The sequence below is a fragment of the Borostomias antarcticus genome (assembly GCF_949987555.1).
Source record: "Borostomias antarcticus genome assembly, chromosome: 9".
Taxonomy (NCBI): Eukaryota; Metazoa; Chordata; class Actinopteri; order Stomiiformes; family Stomiidae; genus Borostomias; species Borostomias antarcticus.
The window spans coordinates 26,498,109-26,520,564 of record NC_140242.1 but is presented as its reverse complement, the minus strand read 5'-3'; the positions used below and the strand labels follow the sequence as shown (position 1 = coordinate 26,520,564).

The window sequence follows — 22,456 nt, the reverse complement described above, 5'->3', positions numbered from 1 at the left end:
CATGGGTCTTACTTGAATAATTTAAACACCTCACACCCGCCAACAAGGACATGTCATGAGATTTGTACCAGAAATATTGTATAATACTTAACGAAATTCTTGAAATTTGAAATACAGCATGTAGCCATACTTTTCCCACATACACACATAATACTGATATCTCATTTACAGCTTATGGGTGGAGCATGTGACTGTATTATCCATAATGCAGTGATAACAAACATGAGGGTGGTGGGGGGGGGGGAAACGGTGTTGAAAGCCAAACCAGTTCTTCAACACTTAGCCAATGGCTGTGTACTGTATGTCTACAGCAGGCAAAATGCTGAACTGAAAAAAAAACAGGTGGGCTGTTCCAGATTGGACACCAACCGGACACAATCTTTAACACTGGCACACGAGAAGAGAAGACATTGGACCACAATCTGACAAACATATCCCTAAAAAAAATAAATAACATAAAATGACACTAACATTAGATGTCACCACCCCCAGGATGCCGGACTAGGTTTAAATAGCATGCTTACACCATGGAAGTGGAAGGCATTAATTCATTGGTTTAACAACGAGAGTGGGCGGGACTGACAGGAGTGCTTTGATATTCCATTGAGTGCAGTTTGATGCAAATATAGAGAATAAAACACGAGAGAAAACATGTAAATAAACTGATAACAGAACTGCATTCACATATTCTATTAAGAACTTCCAATACCAGGCAGGCAAAGTTGTTCAGGTTTCTCTCTTTCTCTCTCTCACACACACACGCACACACACGAGCGCACACAAACGCGGGTGTACACACAGCGCGCGCACACACGCACACACACAAATCTATGGACGGTGCAGCTTGGCTCCAGTAATGTAGTAGTAATGTCCCGTGGGGGCGGTCAGTGTTCGTCTGGACACGGGCCACTCGTCAGGTAGCCATTGGTCCCATGGGCTTTGTTGTTGGTCCCGTTGGTGGCGCTGCTGCCGCTGCAGCTGTGCTGCTTCTGATTGGTCGGAGGGCCGTCGTCCTCATCAGAGCTGGACTCGATGTCGCTGCGGTCGTCCTTGGACACCTGTGGAGACGGGAGCAGGGGTCATCAGGTCGACCTGCTGTGGACCTAGTGTGGTCTGATAGCCACACCACAGGGTGTCAGAGGAGGCCAGAGACACCCAGAGCTTGACAAGGTTCAAACTCATGCAGAAGTAATACAAAGTCTGCGTGATGTACCTCGTCTAGCCTTTAAGTCCACACTATTAAGTGTTCAAACAGAAAGACGATGATGGGAATATGGGTGTGAAATCAAACGAGGCAGAAAATATAGAAACCCTCTCACTAGCCTCTGCATAAACTAAAATAAACACAACCTTCATAAACTAAATAAAGATGAAAGAGATGCTTTTTCTGTCAGGGTAGTCTGTGATGAGCCAGACGATGCCTACAGTAGACGATACAGTATGAGCAAACATACAGTACATGTTCCTGTTCCAACGTCAGAGTCACTCACATGTAAAGGATTCCACTTTCCCGCCTTGAACGTTGAAACGTTAGCATGGAGGGGTAGAAAGGTAAAGTCAAGCAAGGGTATCGAGCCGAACAGCGCCCTAGTGCTAAACATGCTAGAACAGCGCTCTAGTGCTAAACATGCTAGAACAGCGCCCTAGTGCTAAACATGCTAGAACAGCGCCCTAGCGCTAAACATGCTAGAACAGCGCTCTAGTGCTAAACATGCTAGAACAGCTCTCTAGTGCTAAACATGCTAGAACAGCGCTCTAGTGCTAAACATGCTAGAACAGCGCCCTAGTGCTAAACATGCTAGAACAGCGCCCTAGTGCTAAACATGCTAGAACAGCGCCCTAGTGCTAAACATGCTAGAACAGCGCCCTAGTGCTAAACATGCTAGAACAGCGCCCTAGTGCTAAACATGCTAGAACAGCGCCCTAGTGCTAAACATGCTAGAACAGCGCCCTAGTGCTAAACATGCTAGAACAGTGCTCTAGTGCTAAACATGCTAGAACAGCTCTCTAATGCTAAACATGCTAGAACAGCGCCCTAGTGCTAAACATGCTAGAACAGCGCCCTAGTGCTAAACATGCTAGTCCTACTTTCCAAGAGCATAACGAACAACTTGGCAGGAACATAATGTGTGTCTGAGAGATAAAAGTGGAGGAGTGGACTGCGGGGGGGGTCGGCCGCCTCACCTTCCCTCTGGAGATGGCCCGGCAGGCGATCCTCACTATGAGGTAGGCCCAGAAGGAGTGCAGCAGCTGCAGCAGGACCAGCAGCAGGTTGAACACCCACCATGAGGGGTACGGTCCCACCATCTCCCAGCTCTCGAACAAGGTGGTGTTTAAAATCCTACGAGAGAGGGAGAGAGAGGCTGATCGATATTATCTATTTACATTTCTTTTGTACTGATGAATTGTTTTATTTTCATTCATTGTGTGTGTGTGTGTGTGTGTGTGTATGCACGCTCGCACACACGCACGCTTTGGCAATGCTTGAAACATTTCTTTTCATGCCAATAAATCATTGAAATTGAGAGAGATAGTGAACTTAACCTGCAATGTTAAGCCTTATCAAACTACGGAACAAAACTCTGGTGTAATGTACAAAACAGTGTACAGTATATGACATCTGGAGCAGAACTGGGTCAGGGATGTACAAAATGGCAGAGGTACAGTAGAGGTGCTACTGGATCAATTATTGCAAATGGTCGACCGATTCTCCCCGCTGATACGGTGTGGAAGCCATGGCAACAGCCTCACAGTACAATACAGTACTGACAACTGTCTGCCCGCTGCAGGGCTGGCTGGTACTGGATGGCAAAGCCCACACTGCAGTCAGAGAACCAGAGATCACTTCTTAAAATAGGCTTTTCAGATGGATCTGCCTTCAAATCAGAGCCCCTAAAATAGCCTCGTCATGTTGCCAGCAGGCAGCTTGTGTCCACTCTTCAGAATACAGAAAGTGATTTGTTATTTTGTCCTGCTTACAGAACTCGTTCCTCAAGTGAGGTGGTCTAAAAAGAGACAGTTGTTTTGATGAAGTTGAGATGTTAGCCAAGGACCAGACAGCCACGGCCTGACGGAAAACACTAGATCATGTCTGCTTTCTTACTTTTGGCAACAATGACAGCACTGGGACTATGACAAGGACTGGCAGAAGGACTAGTACACTATTAAAGCACCACAACTGATTCACTTATGCTGTCCTCCCACATCAAAGATACCACTGGCACCAACATATCCCATTGCAATGAATTACATGCACCAATTAGATGTGTCTCATATTTCTTTGCATGGAACTGGAGCAACAGAAAATGCAATATTCATTGACTATTAAATGTAAATGAAATATTCATAATTTTTTAACTTATTCTATCTCTCAGGTAATTGACTGATGGACACCAATTCATTTTAAGTAATGATACCCTCAGACATAATTTAAAAAAGTATACATGTACATGTAGTATACATACTGTATACTGTAAATATATGCTCTCGCGCAGAGATCATCAACTGACGGCCCGCAGGCCAAATCCCCCCAAAAGCTTCCCATCCAGCCCTCAGAAGTATTTTGAATATCTAAAAAATGAAAATTCCAATATTGAAGCAAAACCACAAACAGTTGAGATCTAAATAATTTTAGGAATGATTTACCAACCCCAAATCTCTTATTATGAGCCAGTAGCATAGTCTGCTACACAACCCGATGCAGGAAATGAAGGCAGGCTCACTCGCAAAGCTGTGCTTGCTTCGCTGGTTGTGAATAGCGGTAGAATGACTTGTGCAGTAGCCTATCTTCATGCAAGATGGACAAACTCATAGCTGTCATTTAAATATGCTCTTATGTAACATTTCCTTTCATTTTATTTTTCACATGCACAATGACGGTAGATTAAATGTTGCCTTCAAGAGTTTCAAGAGTGCACAGTTGGAAACCTAAGCACAAAAGCAGGCAGAAGTCATTTCGGCTGAACAGGGAGGTGACAGCCGGTAGCAAAAGCAATTGCTACCGGCAATTGCTACCAACTTTTCCTTTTTCGAAAGAAAAAGTTGCTAGAATGAGAAGAGGAACGATGAGGAGAACTTGGATTCGGGGAGAGAGGGGGAGGTGAGGACGCGAGTAGGCTACGGAGTTGGTGAGGAGACTTAGATGGGGGAATTAACAGGTACAGTAGTAGCCTATGCTGGCCAGTGGTTTAATGCTTTTTGGTGTCATTTTGGCAGAATGATGATGTTACTGTAAGTCCCACACCTAAGGAAGTGGGCGTTTGTGCTGTGAAATGGTGAAATTATGAGTGGCATGATTTGCACTTAGCGAAGTTTGTGTGTGCGCATGTGCACACATACATATAGGCTGTGTTCTGGCTCGGAACCTCCTGATTTACAAATTGGGGTGCAGTAAAAGTCTTAGTAGCCTGTTCACACCAGTGTTGGGCAAGTTACTGAAAATGAGTAATTACAGTTACTTTCACAAGAAAGTGAAAATATTAAACAATAAACAAAAAATATAATTTGAAAGTCTGGCCTCCAGTGTCTGCTGAGAAAATTCTGGCCCTTGGACAAATGTAGCCTAGTTGATGATCCCTGCCCTATAGTGCATTTCTTTGAATGATGTTTCAATCTCCCGTCAGGGTTAATAGATTAGTCATAGTCATAATCATTAATGAATTTCCTTTCATCTCATTTGTTGCAACCTGAAATGTCTCCACGTTTCCAGATATATAAATACTGTACATGTTCCTGTATCCATAGTAACTATTACTAAGCAACTAAATTCACACGGAATAGTATGGAACACAAACCTTCATTAAATAAAAAGGGGGAAAAAAAGACCAGGAATAGAAGAGAGAGAGAGAGAGAAAACTCAATGTGTCCAACAATTCCGGGCCGGGTCGTTAAAGCGCGCATGGAGGTTCTGTCATTCCCACGTACTGTACATCCCAGAGACAACGTACTGTACATCCCAGAGACCTCTCCCTGACAGCGGACGAGTGCGACTGACAGACAGGCTCATTCAAACGGCGCCCCATTGTTGCCGCTTTTCACAGAGACAAAAGGCCACCATGTCCAGACAGGTGACCCAGACTTACCAGACAGGGTAGACGCCCAGTCTGGAGGTTATGAAGAGTATTGCGAACATGGCGAACAGCAGGTTGCAAAGTGTTTGGCACTTAGCGTAGTTGGCCATCTTGGCAGCCTGCGAAAACAGTCAGAGAGGAATTTTTATGTAAACAACAGCTTCGGACAATCATTTCAATTGCCAATTTTCCTTATCAAAAAAGTATAGTAGCACGGGATGCAATTTTTTTTTGCATTCATATAATCCCAAATGTAACGGCGGGGAACAAGGTGAAGCCCCGCCCCCCCCATGTGAAGCCCCGCCCCTCGTCGTCACCTCCATCAGCACGTCGGCGGTGTCGTGGAGACACATGACCAGCGTTCCCACGCGCGCCATGTTGTTGACGTAGGAGAAGGTGATGAGGGCGATGGTTGCCAGGTGGTGCAAGAACATGATCAGGAAATCCTGAGGGGGGAATGGGGGGGGCACGGTTGTCACGGTAACATCCCACAAATTGTAGAGACACACAAACCGGGGCGGTCCTATCATCCGCGTCGCACCGGGAGGGGACGTAACGTTACTCAGTGACTCCGTGTGTTCTCTGACAGTCTTGCGTTGCGACACAGAGTGCCGCCCTCTTGCATCGTAACGGGTGCACCTCTAACATATCGTCACCTTCTTAAAATAATGGCCCAAGTCATTTTTTGAGGAAAATGTGCCTGAGTCATCTCTTCATGATGCTGGCCACCTCTAGTAAAATTGACTACATCCTCAATTGAAAAGATCACACTGTTTCTACCCCGGTAGTATAATGGCCCATGTCAACCTAAGCTTATATGTTGACCTATGGTCCCCTTGAGGCCATTTTGTTTTTTGAAAACCTTGAAAACATGACTTGGGCCATTATTTTAAGAAGGTGACGATATATAGTCACGTTGACGGCATGTAGGCGTCTCCTCAAACAAACCACCGCGACAAGAATGTCACCGCTAGCTTCAGAAGACGCCATGCTGCGCGTCAAACTTGCCGTTACGTTACCTCCCTAGACAGAGATAGACGGAAGCATACTAATGTAACGTTCTGCTTGTTTGGTGGATTGACAGCTGCTGCGCTATACCCGTTCCACAAATAACCAAAGTGTATGTAAATCAACTAGGCTGAATATGAACTACAAGCGAGGACGCGCTGAGGGGGCTCGTGAAAGTTGGGCTAAGTTTGCGTCAGCAAAACTTCCGTCAGCATGGAGCGGGGCTAGCCCTGGTGGAGGAGGTTTGGGGATGGAGGACGTGAGGAAGCCCTCTGTGAGCCCTCCTGAGCAGAGCGGCAGCAGGAGGGGAGGAGGAGGAAGAGGAGGAGGAAGAGGAGGAGGAGCAAGAACAGTGGTGCGAGGTAGAGAATGAAAGCATGGCAACAGAGAGCAGGGAACATACTGGAGTTGGCAGGGGTTGCCGAGGACCTCCTCAGTGCGGTGGTGTGCATGAGAAAACTGAAAGGAGAAACAAAAAACAGACAAACATGCCAACAGTCAACATAGAGATGAGAGGGCGGAGGCATCAACAGCACGGCATCATGGGAGAGTTGTGAGTGCGAGGTGTGCCGTGCCGTGGCGTGGACGGGGGCGGCGGGGGTGGGGTGGGGTGGGGGGACACGTGGGCCGCATGCATGTTGGGTATTTTGTGAACCACAACCACAAAGTAGTGAAGCTGTTCTCAAAAGAGTAAAATGGAATGCAATGATTTTTTTTTTTTATGGGTTTGCCCCTCGACAGAAATGAATGTGCACTTGAAGGAATGATTCTGGTGTACGCAACTTTGGGAAGTGTGTGTTTGTGTGTGTGTGTTTATGTGTGTCAATCAATGTGTCAACAGATACGCATTGGCATGTTCGGCAGTAGTCCAGCTTCAGCGTTCTGCAATAGTCTTGTCCATTGTGTGTATGTGTGTGTGTGTGTGTGTGTGTGTGTGTCAATCCCATGGATTATTCCCTTTCAGTCAAAGGATTAAGCTGGAACTGGTCACAGATCTAGGACTCTTGTCAGCACAGCTGTCTGCCCCTCAAATAGTATATCTAACCAGAATCTGACATGCAGCAGAGGGAAGGTGAAAGCCCTGTGTTCCTATCACTGGTAAAAACAACATCTTGTACTTCAGTAGTATACCTTTCTGTCGGTCTTCCTTTTGAAACTATAACTAGTTTCATGCACCATATAATGGGTGTCATAAACAGCAACTGAACTAAAATAACGACCCAGGTACATAATGGAACGGTGGCCAGATTCTAGAAGTTGGGACTCAATCCAAAACGAATTAATGGGGAAAACATTCTAGAATGTCTGCCAGTAAATTCGACTCATAAACGTTATGAGCAAACACAGAAATCCACAGCCTCCCCAGACTGTGATTTCACACGGCGGAGAGTCTCCCTCACAGGAGAAAAGAACAAACCATCAGACCGTGGTTTGGGGGTTGAAAACAAGTGTTGCATAATAATAATAATAATAATAATAATAATGATTGTAATAATAATGACAGCACCTGCTAGGGCGAAACGAACCAAAAGCTTCGTGAAAATCAAAGAATACATATTTTTGTAATCATACTAAAATCATTATTCAAGTGAAGGTCTTTTACAAAGCTTTTACAAAGCCTCACAATAGAACAATCCGTCGTCTGGACTGGTCGGCCTCCTACCTTCCTCTTGAAGTCTGTGAACTGGGAGAAGAGTAGGGACAGGTAGAAGGACAGCTCCAGTATGTAGTAGTAGTGGACGTCCACAGTCAGGGGCTGTGCAAACACACCGGGCAGCACAGTCATAAACACAGCAGCATGTAGGACACTGTAGCACTAGGTCTAGTGGGATGTTGCTATTCAATGCAATACTGCTTGCTACAAGTTGTTACTGAGCTTGGCTGACTTCAACAGTGAACGCAGATGACACTTTGTTGTTATAATTAAAGTATCACCTGGTAGGGGTAGTTGTACCAGTGCTCTCTAATGTTATGATTCAAGTATCACCTGTAGGGGTAGTTGTACCAGAGCTAGTGTTATGATTAAAGTATCACCTGGTAGGGGTAGTTGTACCAGCACTAGTGTTATGATTAAAGTATCACCTGGTAGGGGTAGTTGTACCAGCACTAGTGTTATGATTAAATTTCACCTGTTAGGGGTAGTTGTACCAGCACTAGTGTAGTGTTATGATTAAAGTATCACCTGGTAGGGGTAGTTGTACCAGCACTAGTGTTATGATTAAAGTATCACCTGGTAGGGGTAGTTGTACCAGCACTAGTGTAGTGTTATGATTAAAGTATCACCTGGTAGGGGTAGTTGTACCAGTGCTAGTGTTATGATTAAAGTATCACCTGGTAGGGGTAGTTGTACCAGCACTAGTGTTATGATTAAAGTATCACCTGGTAGGGGTAGTTGTACCAGCGCTAGTGTTATGATTAAAGTATCACCTGGTAGGGGTAGTTGTACCAGCGCTGGTGTTATGATGAAAGTATCACCTGGTAGGGGTAGTTGTACCAGGGCTAATGTTATGATGAAAGTATCACCTGGTAGGGGTAGTTGTACCAACATTAATGTTATGATGAAAGTATCACCTGGTAGGGGTAGTTGTACCAGCGCTAGTGTTATGATGAAAGTATCACCTGGTAGGGGTAGTTGTACCAGTGCTAGTGTTATGATTAAAGTATCACCTGGTAGGGGTAGTTGTACCAGCACTAGTGTAGTGTTATGATTAAAGTATCACCTGGTAGGGGTAGTTGTACCAGAGCTAGTGTTATGATGAAAGTATCACCTGGTAGGGGTAGTTGTACCAGTGCTAGTGTTATGATTAAAGTATCACCTGGTAGGGGTAGTTGTACCAGTGCTAGTGTTATGATTAAAGTATCACCTGGTAGGGGTAGTTGTACCAGCACTCTCTAGTGTTCCAGAGCCAAGGGGTCTGTGGGGAAAAAATGACTTAATTACAGTGAAATATAAACCATGTCTATGAAACCCAATACAACATTGACATACGGTGTGAGAGAAAAACAATGGAAATGCAGGACAATGCAAAACTACAGTTCAGTCAGGCATTGACTTAGCATTTAACAGGTATTTATTTCACACATGTAAGCGTTTCATCTTTGGCGGTATGGTTCTGCTTCAGAAAGCTCTCTCCAAGATGCCATGTACTTTATATGATCAACAGCAATGACAAACAACAAAGGCGGAGAGAACAGAATAGAAGAACAGAAAGTTTATTTTGCCAGATACAACCAGTACATTGGAATTCAGCATATTACCCATCAACCCCCTGATAGACAGGGTGAAACACAACCAAAGGTGGAGGCAACACAAGAGAAAACCCACAGCCTCCGGTGACGTACATCACTTAAAGGAGTACTGAAGCAGTGTACAGGGTCTATTTAATTAGATGAGGATCAATGTGATAGACTGCTAGACTACAGATAGTAAATTGCCAGACTGGGAACCTAATGTCTAGTTGGGTACCTAGGACTGGAATGAGGAATTAGTGCTGAGAAGATATTTTAAGGACAAGCGATGAAGAATTCCAATGTACCTGGACTGGTTATATATGGTGAATAAACTTTCTATTCTATTAAATAAGCCGCCTTATCAGTGAGAGTGTGTGCGATGTGTGAACGTTGGCGATTACAGCCAGCCGACGGACAGCTGAGGTGCAGTAGCTGGTGACAGCGCCTCGAGAGTCTAGCGCTTCAAGCGACTTCGTTAATTAGATCCGACACAAAAGTGAGCGGGCAGACTCTCCAGCCTAGTGTACGGTTATGACGTTCTTGATAGCATTACCATACATCAAGTGGCATTGATCCCCAGCCGGAGTGGCTTCGATGGCTCAATACATGCTGTTTGGTTAAGATCCAACACATCGATACGAGTTCAGCCGTGCAAGATTGTATTGTCAATGAGTGAAACTTGATTGAATCCAAGCTGAGCGTTGCTATAGTGTAAAGACCTCGTGGAAAGACTCATTTAGGGATGTGGGTTTGGTACCACGGACCGAGACTACAAAGTTGGATAATAAGCTACTCGTCACCAGCTTTCCACACAGGGCACATTTGCCTTCAACGATACAGTCGACTTTGGTAGTCATCAACAATTTAATATGGTCTTGAATATCTGCCTCATATGAGAACCCCCCCCACCACAAAAAAAAAACTGAACAAAGAGGCAACGACATGATGAAAGAGCTGTCTGTGGGTAACGGGATCGATAAACCAGAAAACGTTTACTCATTCGTCAACACAGTCACCCAACTACAACATCAGCTTGGAGCTGGGGAGACGACGCGCGCCAAGTTGCGCCGTAATAAAACTGATCGGAGGAAGACTGCCACTTAGGGAGCCCTACCGAGCTGCGTCTCCAGCACTTCTCTCTCTAGACCTGCTGCTATTAATACTGCCCCCGGAGACCCGCCATGCTGCACGGAATGAACTCATTTCACAAAGTGCTTTGTCATCACCAACTTGTTCCAATGAGAAATTCTTCCCGCGCCTCCCCATCTCCCCCATTTAACCCTTGCTAATGATTAGACTGATTAATCCTTGCCAGGCTGGTTTAAGCATTCAATTACTAGACACTGTCAAAGGCGAAGGCCACAGTAGATTACACAATAGCAGTAGCCCTAGCCTAAGCACACACTCTGACACTGATAAAAAAAAGGCAATACCCACTGAATAACGAAGATGTGATCTGGAGTTCCTGAATGGTGACCGTTCAGCATTACGCTGCGCGGTGATCTTATCACCGTTCATAGTAATGCGATGTTGGGAGTTCTCATTGGTGTGCTTGCTCCCAGATACTAATGTCTGCATTATGGATACTGTGCTAAGAGCAAATGGATCCATTATTTAGCAGAGCCCCCCCCTCCTTGGGTGAAGTGTTTTAAAAGGTGCGCTATGTCAGCTGCACATCCTTGCACAGTGAGATCCATCACGAGCTGCCTACATACAGGTGCATGCTTGGGACGCTACGCTCAGGTCCGGGCTCACTGTGTCCCCAGGTCAAGGTCAAGATAGGTCAAGGGTCAAGACTCTTCTTCATTCAACACTGTGAGAGGGGAATTCAGCAATCTTACCTTTTTAAGAAAACGGACTCCATAGGTAAATATGTACAGGTAGAATGTAAACCTCCACCTACGGGGAAGACGAAGACAGAGTATCGGTTAGTGTGACAGCTTTGTGGTTGACGTTTATTTTTATTTATTTTTACCTTTATTTAACCGGGTGACCTCATTGAAATATGGAATCTCTTTTCTAAGAGGGACCTGGCCAAGAGGGCAGCACAAGGACACAGGCATGCATTCAATACACAAAGACAGACATAATACAACCTATCTGTTGGGTCCTAATGAAAGGCTATGTGCATGTTTGAGTGGCTGAGAGTGGAGCCAATTTGAGGACAGTCACGTCCATCTTTATTATTCTGTCTAGACTCTAGGCTCCCATATTAATGATGAGTTTTGTTTACTAAGAAACTAAATGGTAAATGCTTGGTAAATGGAAACAGTTTTTACAAGTCTGTTTACTCATTAGGGGCAAGGCAGCTCAGCTCTTGTTATTGCCTGTTTTCAGGGGGCAGGCTCATCTTCTTCTTCTGCCATTGGAGGCTAAGGCAGCCCAAAATTGTGAAATTTGGCAAGCTGATCAGGGACAGTCCCATGACTCTTGTCACCAAGTCTCATGTTGTCATCTCGAACACTCTAGCGCCACCAATGTGTCCAAGTTGAAGGTGCGTTTATGCATGCAACTTTTGACTTGTATGCCCGATTTTCAAAAATCAACCGTTGTTAAAGTTTGACATAGGTCCGGTCCTATGTCATAAGTCCTATGGCAAAATTCATAACAAATCAGTCGTACGTGCTATCACTTTAAAACCGACACCAAAATGTGGGCCCACCATCACCAAAATATAGGCCCAAGTGAGTAGAAACGCTCATATGCTTCGAGCTGTCAGGAATTATGAAGTATATTCCAGTTTTTCTCAAAAACTAATTAAACCTTTCTCCTCCCAAGTTTTTGGTCAATTGACACCACATTTGCTACATTGCACATTTGTCATCAGACAAACCATCCTCCCCGATTTTTTTTATATCAAAAATTGAGCCCACAACATCAAAATGTTTTACTGTAAACAGTACTGTATGCAGCTACTGCAAATTCTCACTCAATAAATCTCCAATGATTAAAACAAAATCACAAAAATTTCAAGACATGGTAGATGAAGAGTGAAATCTTTCAGATTTTTTTCTCTAAAACTGAATTTTTGACAGTATTCTTAATTATGCAGAGATAGGGTTGAGTATTGATGGTGACAGTGGCATACCGGTGTAAATCTGAGGCATGGTATAGCTTTTGGCTTAACCGTCAAACCATGGTTCTAACAGCATGTGCAGTGTAAAAATACTAAGGGGCGAATTCACTAAAGCAAATTGCGCCCGCTAATTGCACCATTATATTGCGCGTCAGTTGCGCCCGCTATGTGCTCCGTTTTAAAAACCTATTCACTAAAGACATTGCGCTAATAATATCCCAGCGCAAACACGCCCATTCGGTGTTTGCGGCTGAGTGCAATTTGCTGCTGATATAGGAAATGACTATAAATACAGCGCATGCAGCGCAAACAACTCGTATGCATATCATTGGACGATGGCAGACAGAAAGAGAAAAATACGATTCTCAGACCGCGAACTTGAAGGCCTCACGGACGAGGTTCAAAAGCATGCCTCACAGCTTTCCACCAAAAATATGACGGCTACAGCCAAAAATCAGATTTGGGGTTTAATTTCACAAGCAGTCAGTGCCATTTGTGTGTGTAAACGCGGAAGACTGCAAACGGAGGTGGAATTATTGGAAAAGACGAACAAAGGAAAAATTGTCATTTTATGTTATGCAAGTTGCAGCACGATGATCTGGCATACTTTTGGGGGAGTGTATAACATTGCCCCACCGGTACGATCTAGGCATCTAAACAGCTTTTCAGGATTCCAAATGTGCACTCAATCACACCGCGCGTCCTGATGTGAGCCCGGTTGTATGCCGCCTCTCCAACGTTGGAAGGATTACGCACGGGAGTCATCATCCATGGCTGAAGATGATACCTATGCCGTCAGCTATGATACAAAAGCAAAATATTTTCAAGACCATTCAAATAAACAAAATATTGTGTAGGCTATGTTTTTATTTATTTATACCTATATCGGCCCCCAGCCGTTCAATGAACAGCTATAGGGAATGCGCAGTTTCGCGTATAGACTATTATACGCACAGTTTCGTGCTATGTAGGCTATTATAAATGAGTATTATTCATTGGGGGAGCTTGGACTCGCTGGGGACGGGTGGAGAGACGCATAGTCAACTGAGCCTCCCCAGACGCGACTTCATCCTCCAGTTGGCTGAAGAGCTGCGCGCTCTGGTGTCCAAACAGGTACCGCTGTGGTTCTAGTGTTAAATCAAAAAGTGACCTTCTTCTAAATATTCTCTCACGAACAACATGACTGGCATTGCGATGCCGAATTCGCCTCGCAACAATCACTGCTGCCATGATCAGCGGAAATGCTGGCCGCGACACACCCCTTGCGCTTAAATACCACCACGTTTCTAAAAACGGTATTAATTTCACTTTAACTGCGTGAGGCAATTAGCGCTGATCTTTGTGAATTGGGCGGGTTTTGCAATAATGTTCATTTGCATAGAAAGGGGAACATTCTCCGCCCATATTACCTAATTTAAATATGAGCTAATAACACCGGCGCAGAGAAACGCAATGACGAACGCAACGCAGTTAACACCGTATTTCACCCTTTGCGAGGGCTTTGTGAATAGCAAACATAATTTTTGACTTATTTGCACAGGCTTTGCGTCAGGAAAAGCTGCGCAATCCTTTAGTGAATTCGCCCCTAAGTGTGTTATCAATACTTAGTGACGACAGACGCTAGTTATAAACTGAAAGTGTCTTTTGCTCCCCTGTCCCTGTGTGCAGGCAGAGTGATTGACAGGTTCCAACTTAGAGTGGTGTCAAATTTCACCCAGTCTAGAGCAATCAGCCCTCTGCCTTCTCTCACAAACTATTTTAAACTTCACAGAAGCAAGTAAGTATGCCTACAAATGCTCTTGCTGCCATGTCTATTGTAATTGCAGACAATTTTTGAGCGTTCTTAAAAAGCTGTTCAAATTTAACCAATTCAAAAAATATACGATTGCACACGGATGTAGCAGGGCAGAGGTTTGTAAATGTATGGGAACATGAGTTAATTAACCAGTGGGAAAAAATCCTCACTTTTGTTGAAAAAAATCCTCACTACTGTTGTTATATGCAAGATTGTGTATATTTTTTAATACAATGTTCAATAAATGTTCTTCAACGTATTTCAGTTCAATCTAGATTTGTTTCATAGCCTACAGAATAATTAATAGATTAGAAACCATATAACTTATGTTAGAGATGCAGCCTAAGCACAATAAATGTGAGGAGGGATAAATAATATGACTTTATAAGAATGTAGGCCTATTGTAAACTATTATGTACGTTTCTATTCCAAGTGTTCTCGTAGTGTATTATCGTGGATGTTATAACAGTAGCCTCGCCTTTTGTGACAAGTTTCTCCTCTTGTGATGTCCTGGTCTTTGCAGAGTGGTAGAAACTGTTAACACTTGTTTTGTCAGAAGAAGAGCACAGATCGAACTAACTGCAGGGAGTCAGAATTCGGTGCAAGCTGTGGTGCTCAGAGTCAAAGAAGAAAAATAAATTAAAGAAAAAATGATTGTGTACCCGTTCCTGGGTGCCTCGAAGAGGACAGTATGGGCTGTCTATCCTTCAAGGAGAACTTGAGCTAACGGATGTGTTCACATGTAAAGAACACTGTCATCCTATTGGTCAACGTAAAGGTACGTCGCAGGAGATGTCGGACTAGGCAGGAAAACACAAAAAATTCTGACATGCTAGACATTTCATCGGGGTGTCGTAGGGCGTCCCAGATGCCAAATCGCTGATCTTCGATCATGTCACACTACAGGGTTTTCGTCGTTCCCGACATTCATAATCGGGCCCGACACTGGACATTTTGTCGGCGACAAAACATCGTCCCAAAATCATCCGTGTAGTCTGTACAGGCCATTAGCGACTGTTTACCACTAACACACCAAGTCTGAATCCAGTGGCAGATATGAGCTTCCTGCTATAGGGTCAGCATGTTCCCTCAGGCCTGTCATCAGAGATGTTGCATGGTGGTCATGGGGATTGTCTGCATTCCAGGGTGAGGCACTGGAGCCCGGATGCCACCGACCCGGGCAAAGCGCAATGAATTCTGGGGGATCTCTGAGGAGGGGTAGTGCACTCTGGCTGGCTGAGCCTCAACTCTCCATTTTACAGTAGTTGCAAAAATCAGTCCATAATTCAGTCCGACTTTCAGAACCGCCAATATAAATGTAGGAGACTACACACTTTTCATCAGCACCGACAGCCAATCATCAACTCCCAATTCTGACCGATAACTCCCTTCAAAATCAAGATGTGGCCACCCCATGCAAAGAGCTTTTGGCTTCCGCTGGAGTGATAGGCATGGCTTGTGTCCGTCTCTAATTCATAATACCTCCATGTACCAACCACACTGTAGGGAGGGAGAAAGAGCCTCTCTCTCTCGGATTTATGCGAAGGGTGCTCACTGATTGGCTGTGGAAAGTTCTCCTGCGATGGCGGGCCTGTGGCGCTCCAAGGCAGAGAGGGAGCGGTTTCAGTTTCAGTTGACATTTCAGAGATCAAAGGCTTGCTGAGCAGGGAGGATGAACGCCTTCTTCAACAACCAGCAACTGGTCTGAAACAGACTGAAAGTTGGTCATCTATGAGATGTTGCCTTAACAGACGCCCCTTGGGGGGATGGGGTCGAGATTACGTTTTTTTTTTTTAATGTTACGGTGAAGAAGGTACATCAATTGCAAGGATCGAATGAGACGGAGTTCAGTCAGGTTTTGAGACACGTATCCCTCAGAAGGAATTGCTACAGATGCATTCTGGTCTAAGGATAGTTCGAAAAGAAGGAAACGGGACCAAAAAGGTGATATAGGTAGGTCTAACATGCCGTGATGTGACATGGATGCTGCCCGAGGCTGACATTCACTAAATGGTGGGAGAAATGCTGTGCTAGACAGGAGGCTTGGCATTGTTCTACTGGCTCTGTGTAGGCACCTTTGGCTGGCCTTGAACCATCTGAATATTTTTGACAGGCGCCAGCTGTTTCCACAATGCTGACTACAATAATACCATGTGAAATCATTTCAAAGTATTGAAGTATTGTGAAAATCAAGGCGGCCATCAACTCAAATGTTCAAGTGAGTCAATTTGCCTTCTATGTGTGGGTTACTGGACTATAAAATAACAAATGAGCAAGACTCATCTACCTTATAAGTCAAGACTGTTGCTTGGCAACCGGTCAGTCAAACACTGACCTGCTGAATCAATGCTATTTATGTGCAATTACTATGACTTACAACTACTTTTTTCTGAATAGAATTTTGCCAGTGACCGGGCAAGCTCTTTACCATACACACAGCACTGTGTGATATACAATAGAGAAACTACAGACACAACACCTATGACATTTCAGGTTTGTGTGTCTTATGCTGTGTTCCATTTGGCTCATGAAGTCATGATTCATGAGATACTACTCGCAGTTTTAACTGGAACGTCCCTCACGACTTGTTTTCTCGGCTCGTGAACTCGTACCACTTTTCCCTTCCCCCCGCTAGCTCTGCAAGTCATGAACAAGATGACAGCCCCCTGTTTAACTAAGTGAAACTTAAGTAATAGTTTTATTAGCATTTCTATCTTATTTGTGTCAGATTAAATCAATCGTACACACAGCATTCCCCAACTGTTATCTGAGGACATGTTTGCGACCTCTTTTGTATGCGCAAAATTCCGCATAGTGCGTTATTATCTACTGGTTTGGCAAACACTGCTAGCAAACATTCATCTTTGTTCCAAGCTGTTGCTGTTGTCTACTGTAACGCGGTCACCTTGTGGGTGACGTCGTTCTCAGTCTCTCCCACCTCCCAGCTCACTCTTTCCCAGACAAATGGAATGCAGCATTAAGCCTTGCAATCCAAATGATTAATAAAGAATGGACTGAAGAATTAGGTGCAGCAACATGGCCTCCTGCAAGATTTTAAGCTTTCAAATGATGTGTCATACATTGAAATCTGAAAATATTTTGAAGAAGATATGCTGCTGTGAATGTCGGTACACTGGAAATCACCAAGCAGAGAAAAAGGGGCTTCAAAGATTCAGAGCTGTTCACACTTCTCACAGGAAATGGACTTTGACGATAAAATATGACTATTTAGTGATCCTAAAACTGTTGTTTGTTATATTAAGTGCATTCTTTGCTACTTCAACTTTGGTAACATGAGGAAAAAAGTCACCAAAAAACAAAACAAAAACCAACCTTTTTGCTCATAGCACAATTCGAGGTCTGCCTACTTTCGGACCAAATCACCAGCGTCTGTCACATATTAGTTAATCCAACACTCGGGTACCACTAACCCTTTGATAATTCAAGAGTTATGAGGAAGAACATGATCATTGCTGAGCAGAGACAAGACAAGAGACAAGACAAAACAAGACACTGGGCTACTGTGAACAGCTACAGCTACCTACTCCTAAGCGCTTTTACAAACATTAATCAGCTTCCATACCCACACATACATGTATGCACATTGCCGACTATATCCTGTCTTTCAAACTTGTTTCAGATTATTTCGCCCCATATAATAAAACACGAGTCTGAACTGTCTGCTCGGAAGCCCAATGGATTATTTCTGTCTCCCTCAGTAGCTCAAAGGGAGAACAGAGGAGGGAGGGATGAAGGAAGATTTGTTCAGACAACCGGTGCCGTGGTAGACAACAAAGCACGTGGCTCACCGGGAAGCTGATGAGACTCAGCAGGCCTGCGCGGAACAGACCGGAACACACATATAGTACTGTGTTCCCAGTGGGCTCGGCCATCTCCCGTTTAAATCGGCCTGCTCGCCTCTCTTTGTTCGTATAAAGAAGAAAAAAAAGAACTAGTCGGACTAGAATAGTCATCCTGAAGTGTCTGAGACTACATGATCCATTCCAACCCAAACAGCTGTGTACATTAGGGCAGGCTTTCTGCCCGGAGGACTGCGGCTAAGCTGGCCCAGAGAACTGCCTTGTAAGCACCAGGAACAGCGGGGAGACAATTGAGAAGTTGAGTCCCTTTATACTCTGCTAGCTGGGGTAAGAATATGTTTACAGCTATAAAAGGGATCAGAGCTGCGGCCATGTTGCTTTTATCAACTGCGTTAGTTGAAAATGTGTACTGACTTCAACATTGAGGTAAGTGCATTCAATTGCCAAAACTAGCTTTGGGGTTTCATCGCATAAACAGTCAGAGCAGATACTCGTTTTTGAGCATGCTCAAGCTTTGAAGCTACAGTACAACAATAGGCCAGTCCTCCAACCAGCGGTGGCCTTGTGGTTAGAGTGTCCACCCTGAAATAGGGAGGTTGGGGTTCGATACCCGGCCCAGTCGTACCAAAGACTATTAAAAATGGTACCCACTGCATCCCTGCTTGGCACTCAGCATCAATGGTTGGATGGGGGGGGGGGAATCCCTGCGACATACTAGAGTCATGGTCAAGGGTGGTGGGGGGTACTTGTACATCAAGCTGCTTCACATTAAGGAATCAGGAGATAGGCTCCTGCCCTATGAGCCACTGGGCTCGAGAACCATTGCTTCTCAAGGCTTGTTACTCCAACCAGCAGTAACTCCTCAGTGAGCAGCCGGCCCCAGGGGACGAGAGACGCTGTCTAAGCTTCCCCCTCACTGCCGGCACAGTTCTGCTGGTGCCAGACATGCACACACTCAGGCACTGGTCTACAACATCAACTCCATGGAGAGGACTATTCTGAGGTCACAATCCATCATCTCTGAGGAGAATTGCGGGAGGAGGCGGCAACAACCTGATTCAACACATCTCGATCGAAGACTATGGTCAGTTGATCATAGGGTTGAGTTTTTATTTTATTTTATGGCTACAGCAGGTTGGCAAGAGCCGGTGTATTTTGTCTGTATATTCATCACAGCCTCTATCGGCTGGACAAATGTGCACACACAGTACCGTACACGTGAGTGATCACACAAATTAGGTGTTTGCATAACATACTGTATGATATTGATGAACATGTCGGTTTAAATGGCTGAATGCTCCAATACTCCAGGAGCTTGCTCGATCGCCTTGTTGAGAGGGGTCAGAGAAGAATTTTACAGCTCACTTTTCTGGCACCTGGGTGATTACTGTTTTTTTTGCTTCCCTCTGGAATATGTAGGGGTGGGACGTAAGCCCACCTCCCTTGTTCTCTGTAAAGCGCATTGTGTTGCCTCTGGGTATGAAATGCGCTATACAAATAAAGCTTTGATTGATTGATTTGATTGAATGCACTTCTCCAGCTGCGGTGTCTTACATGCTCTCGCAGAAGCGTGCGAGGGTGCTGGGCTTCTCCTGGTTGCGCCGCTGTCTGAACCAGCGCTGGATGGTCCGAACGTCCCAGTCCAGCTGTTTGGACAGGCCCTCCAGCCTCTTCTCATCCGGGTGCTGGGGAATAACGACGACAGGTCAAATGACTCGGCAACAAACACAAGCTGCCGTTATTGCGGAGAAGACACGCAGCGACGGGGTCAGAAGACGGAACAGCCACCACGTTCTCAGAAATATTGATTTATGGGGCACCCGGTAGCTCACCGGGTAAGGCGCGCACCATATGAAGGCTAGTCCTTTACGGGGCAGACCCGGGTTCGATTCCCGGCTCGGGTCCTGTGCCGCATGTCCTCCCCCCCTCTCTCTCCCATATTTCCTGTCTCTCTCAACTGTCCTATAACATTAAAGCTGAAAAACCCTAAAAAATATCTTTAAAAAGAAAAGAAATATTGATTTATATCAGAATGCTCGATCGGGTCTTATGATCAGTAACGCTTGACGTTAATATCTAATCAGGAAGTGAAAAGTAAGAGAGGCGCCTTAACACAGCAGTGTTGGCCCTGTGGTGATTTTGAGGGTACCTCTGAAGACTGGGAGTCTGCTCTGTGTAAAGAGGACTATAATGTCTGTGTGTGTGACAAAGTGTTTGTGGAAACTTGTCTACTAAAAAATTGTTTTATTATAACATTATTAATTTATTTAATTTTGTAAGTCAATAAGTTGCAGATAGACATCCATATATGTTTACAATACAGACATTATGAATGTGGTGCCATGTTTTGCCTTTGATAGCTCCCAACATGGCAGTATATAATAGCGCATGCAGATCTGCGTTGTGGATAGAGAATATAGGATGTGTACTTCACAGTACAGCTCAGGGATGTCCTTTACCTTGGTTATAGCAGTGAAAACCTTCTCCAAGATTGCATTGGGTTGGGCCTTCTGTGGTCCATTGGCTTGTATCTTCAGACCCAAGGCACATGGTCTAGCAATAAACCTGCAAATGATCACACGTAAACATGTTCTGACATGAGGGATACATCAATGGCATTTTACTGTAAGCACAGCACATACAGTATGTGAACTGCTGAATCACTAGGCATACAACATGTATGCCTAGTCAGCAGTTCACTGCCTGCAAATGAATCCACATTCACCTAGATTAATTAAAACCTAATTGTTGTAAATTGTATGTATTTTATTGTCTAGATAGGTAAGATTATATGTTATGGACATAATAATGTGCATAAATGGAGCTATAATGAGGAACCAGTACCTGTGAAAACAGCATTTCAGGAATGTGATATTGTTTATAGTCTCTCAAAGGATTATAGCAGAAACTACAGAGTACAGACAACGATTCAGTATGAATGATTCCTCAATTGTTTAGCTCTCGAGCATTTAAAGTAACGGTGGCCATTAGGCAGCAGCAGATAGTTGTAACTGGACTTAACTGATGCTACTTCATACAGTAGAATTCAAAACAGCATCTAAGAAGCAAAAATACTATATAGCTATTTGCATTTTGTTCTCTAGTGCTTTCCTATTGTTTATTATAGGTCTAAGCGTATTCCTCATTTTGGGCACAGATATCAGTATGGCTACAACCTACAGTAGACCTTTATCATACTGTATCAGTCATGAAGAAATGTTCAATTCAACATCAAGCATTTTAACTGTGTCCAATGAAGGTTTTACACACATTTATGCAAATATATATGCAAATACCTAGTGCTGTGTTAGCTGCAGTATGGTTAGTATACAGGACATAGTGGGTGGAGCCGCATACTACAGCAGGTAGGCTAGTAAGAAACATCAGCACAATCAATGATACACAATACCACAGATCCAGTTAACCTGTGCAGATCTGGTTGGCTAAACATTTCCATTGTGCTGATGGGTGCATCTACATCAAATAGGTACCATCAGTCCCATCTAGATGCAAACAGATTTTCTGGCCTAGCTAAAGTATGTTTTCCAGCACAGTAGAACAGTTTTTTGGGACACAATATGTAATGATACTCTGAGGGTATAGCTTACAAATATAGGCTAGTCAAAAGTGACGTACAGAGGAAATTAGACGAGCATGACTCGAAATGATGTTCCCCGAGCAACTTGCAGCGTGTAGGGGGGGGGGGGGGCAGACAAGCTGAGAGAAATATGGGGCAAAGATTCCACCAAATACCGTTCAAAACGCCTGTCTATCGTAACACATTCATGTTGATAAGAAAGTATGCATGTTTGCAATTAGAACCAGGCCTGTGGGAATGCTACATCCACATAATACATCGTGTAGCATACCCCATTGTTTAGATATCAATTTGGGTGATGCTTCAATTTCCTTAACATGTTGTCGAGTCATCTGTATTATATTACACTAAGATTGACCCAAAACATCGCAAATAATACGTAAACATGGTAAAAGTATATTCCCTTTACAAGTTAATACACCCACCTTTCGAAAACCAGCCGGATCATGAAGATGCAGAAGGCTAAAGGACACGCCAGATACAGATCCTCGGCTTGCGGGAAGGTGGCTTCATCAGTGTTCTTTAAATCAGCCCAGGTTACATTGTGAGGGAGCCAAAATCTCTCGTTCCAAAACCATGCCAAAATGCCTGCCATCTCCTTTAAATATAGACGCTTTGTCCCACTTGAACTGAATGCTATCAATGGCCTTATTGCGTTGCTGCAGCGGTGTTTCTTTCACATGAGATCTCTGCAGGTTTCAGTTTGCTGATGGGATCAAGTAAGCCCCGCCCACCCGTCTGTGTTGGGAAGTCGACTCAATCAGATCCCCTCCGGTCATTGGTGCGTTGACGTGTCACACATGCAGTCGCCATGCATACATTCATATATTTGATATGGCGTAGGCCTGCCTACTCAAG

At 44.3% G+C, this 22,456-nt stretch overlaps 1 protein-coding gene across 2 annotated transcripts; it reads right to left on the bottom strand.

Moving 5' to 3' along the window:
* Positions 1–447: 447 nt before the first annotated feature.
* Positions 448–22,193, bottom strand: cers6 (ceramide synthase 6; the record flags this gene model as incomplete). 2 transcript variants are annotated; one of them, XM_084442790.1, is made up of 11 exons in its annotated part: positions 448–1,058; positions 1,491–1,514; positions 2,185–2,341; positions 5,082–5,188; positions 5,387–5,515; positions 7,741–7,833; positions 8,942–8,992; positions 11,150–11,207; positions 19,555–19,685; positions 20,460–20,565; positions 22,024–22,193. In XM_084442790.1, the coding sequence occupies 11 exons, from the start codon at positions 22,191–22,193 to the stop codon at positions 885–887; spliced, it is 1,200 nt and encodes a 399-aa protein (XP_084298916.1). In that variant the 3' UTR covers positions 448–884. The 2 variants fall into 2 exon arrangements, with proteins under 2 accessions (XP_084298916.1, XP_084298917.1); XM_084442791.1 differs by lacking the exon at positions 1,491–1,514.
* Positions 22,194–22,456: the final 263 nt, after the last annotated feature.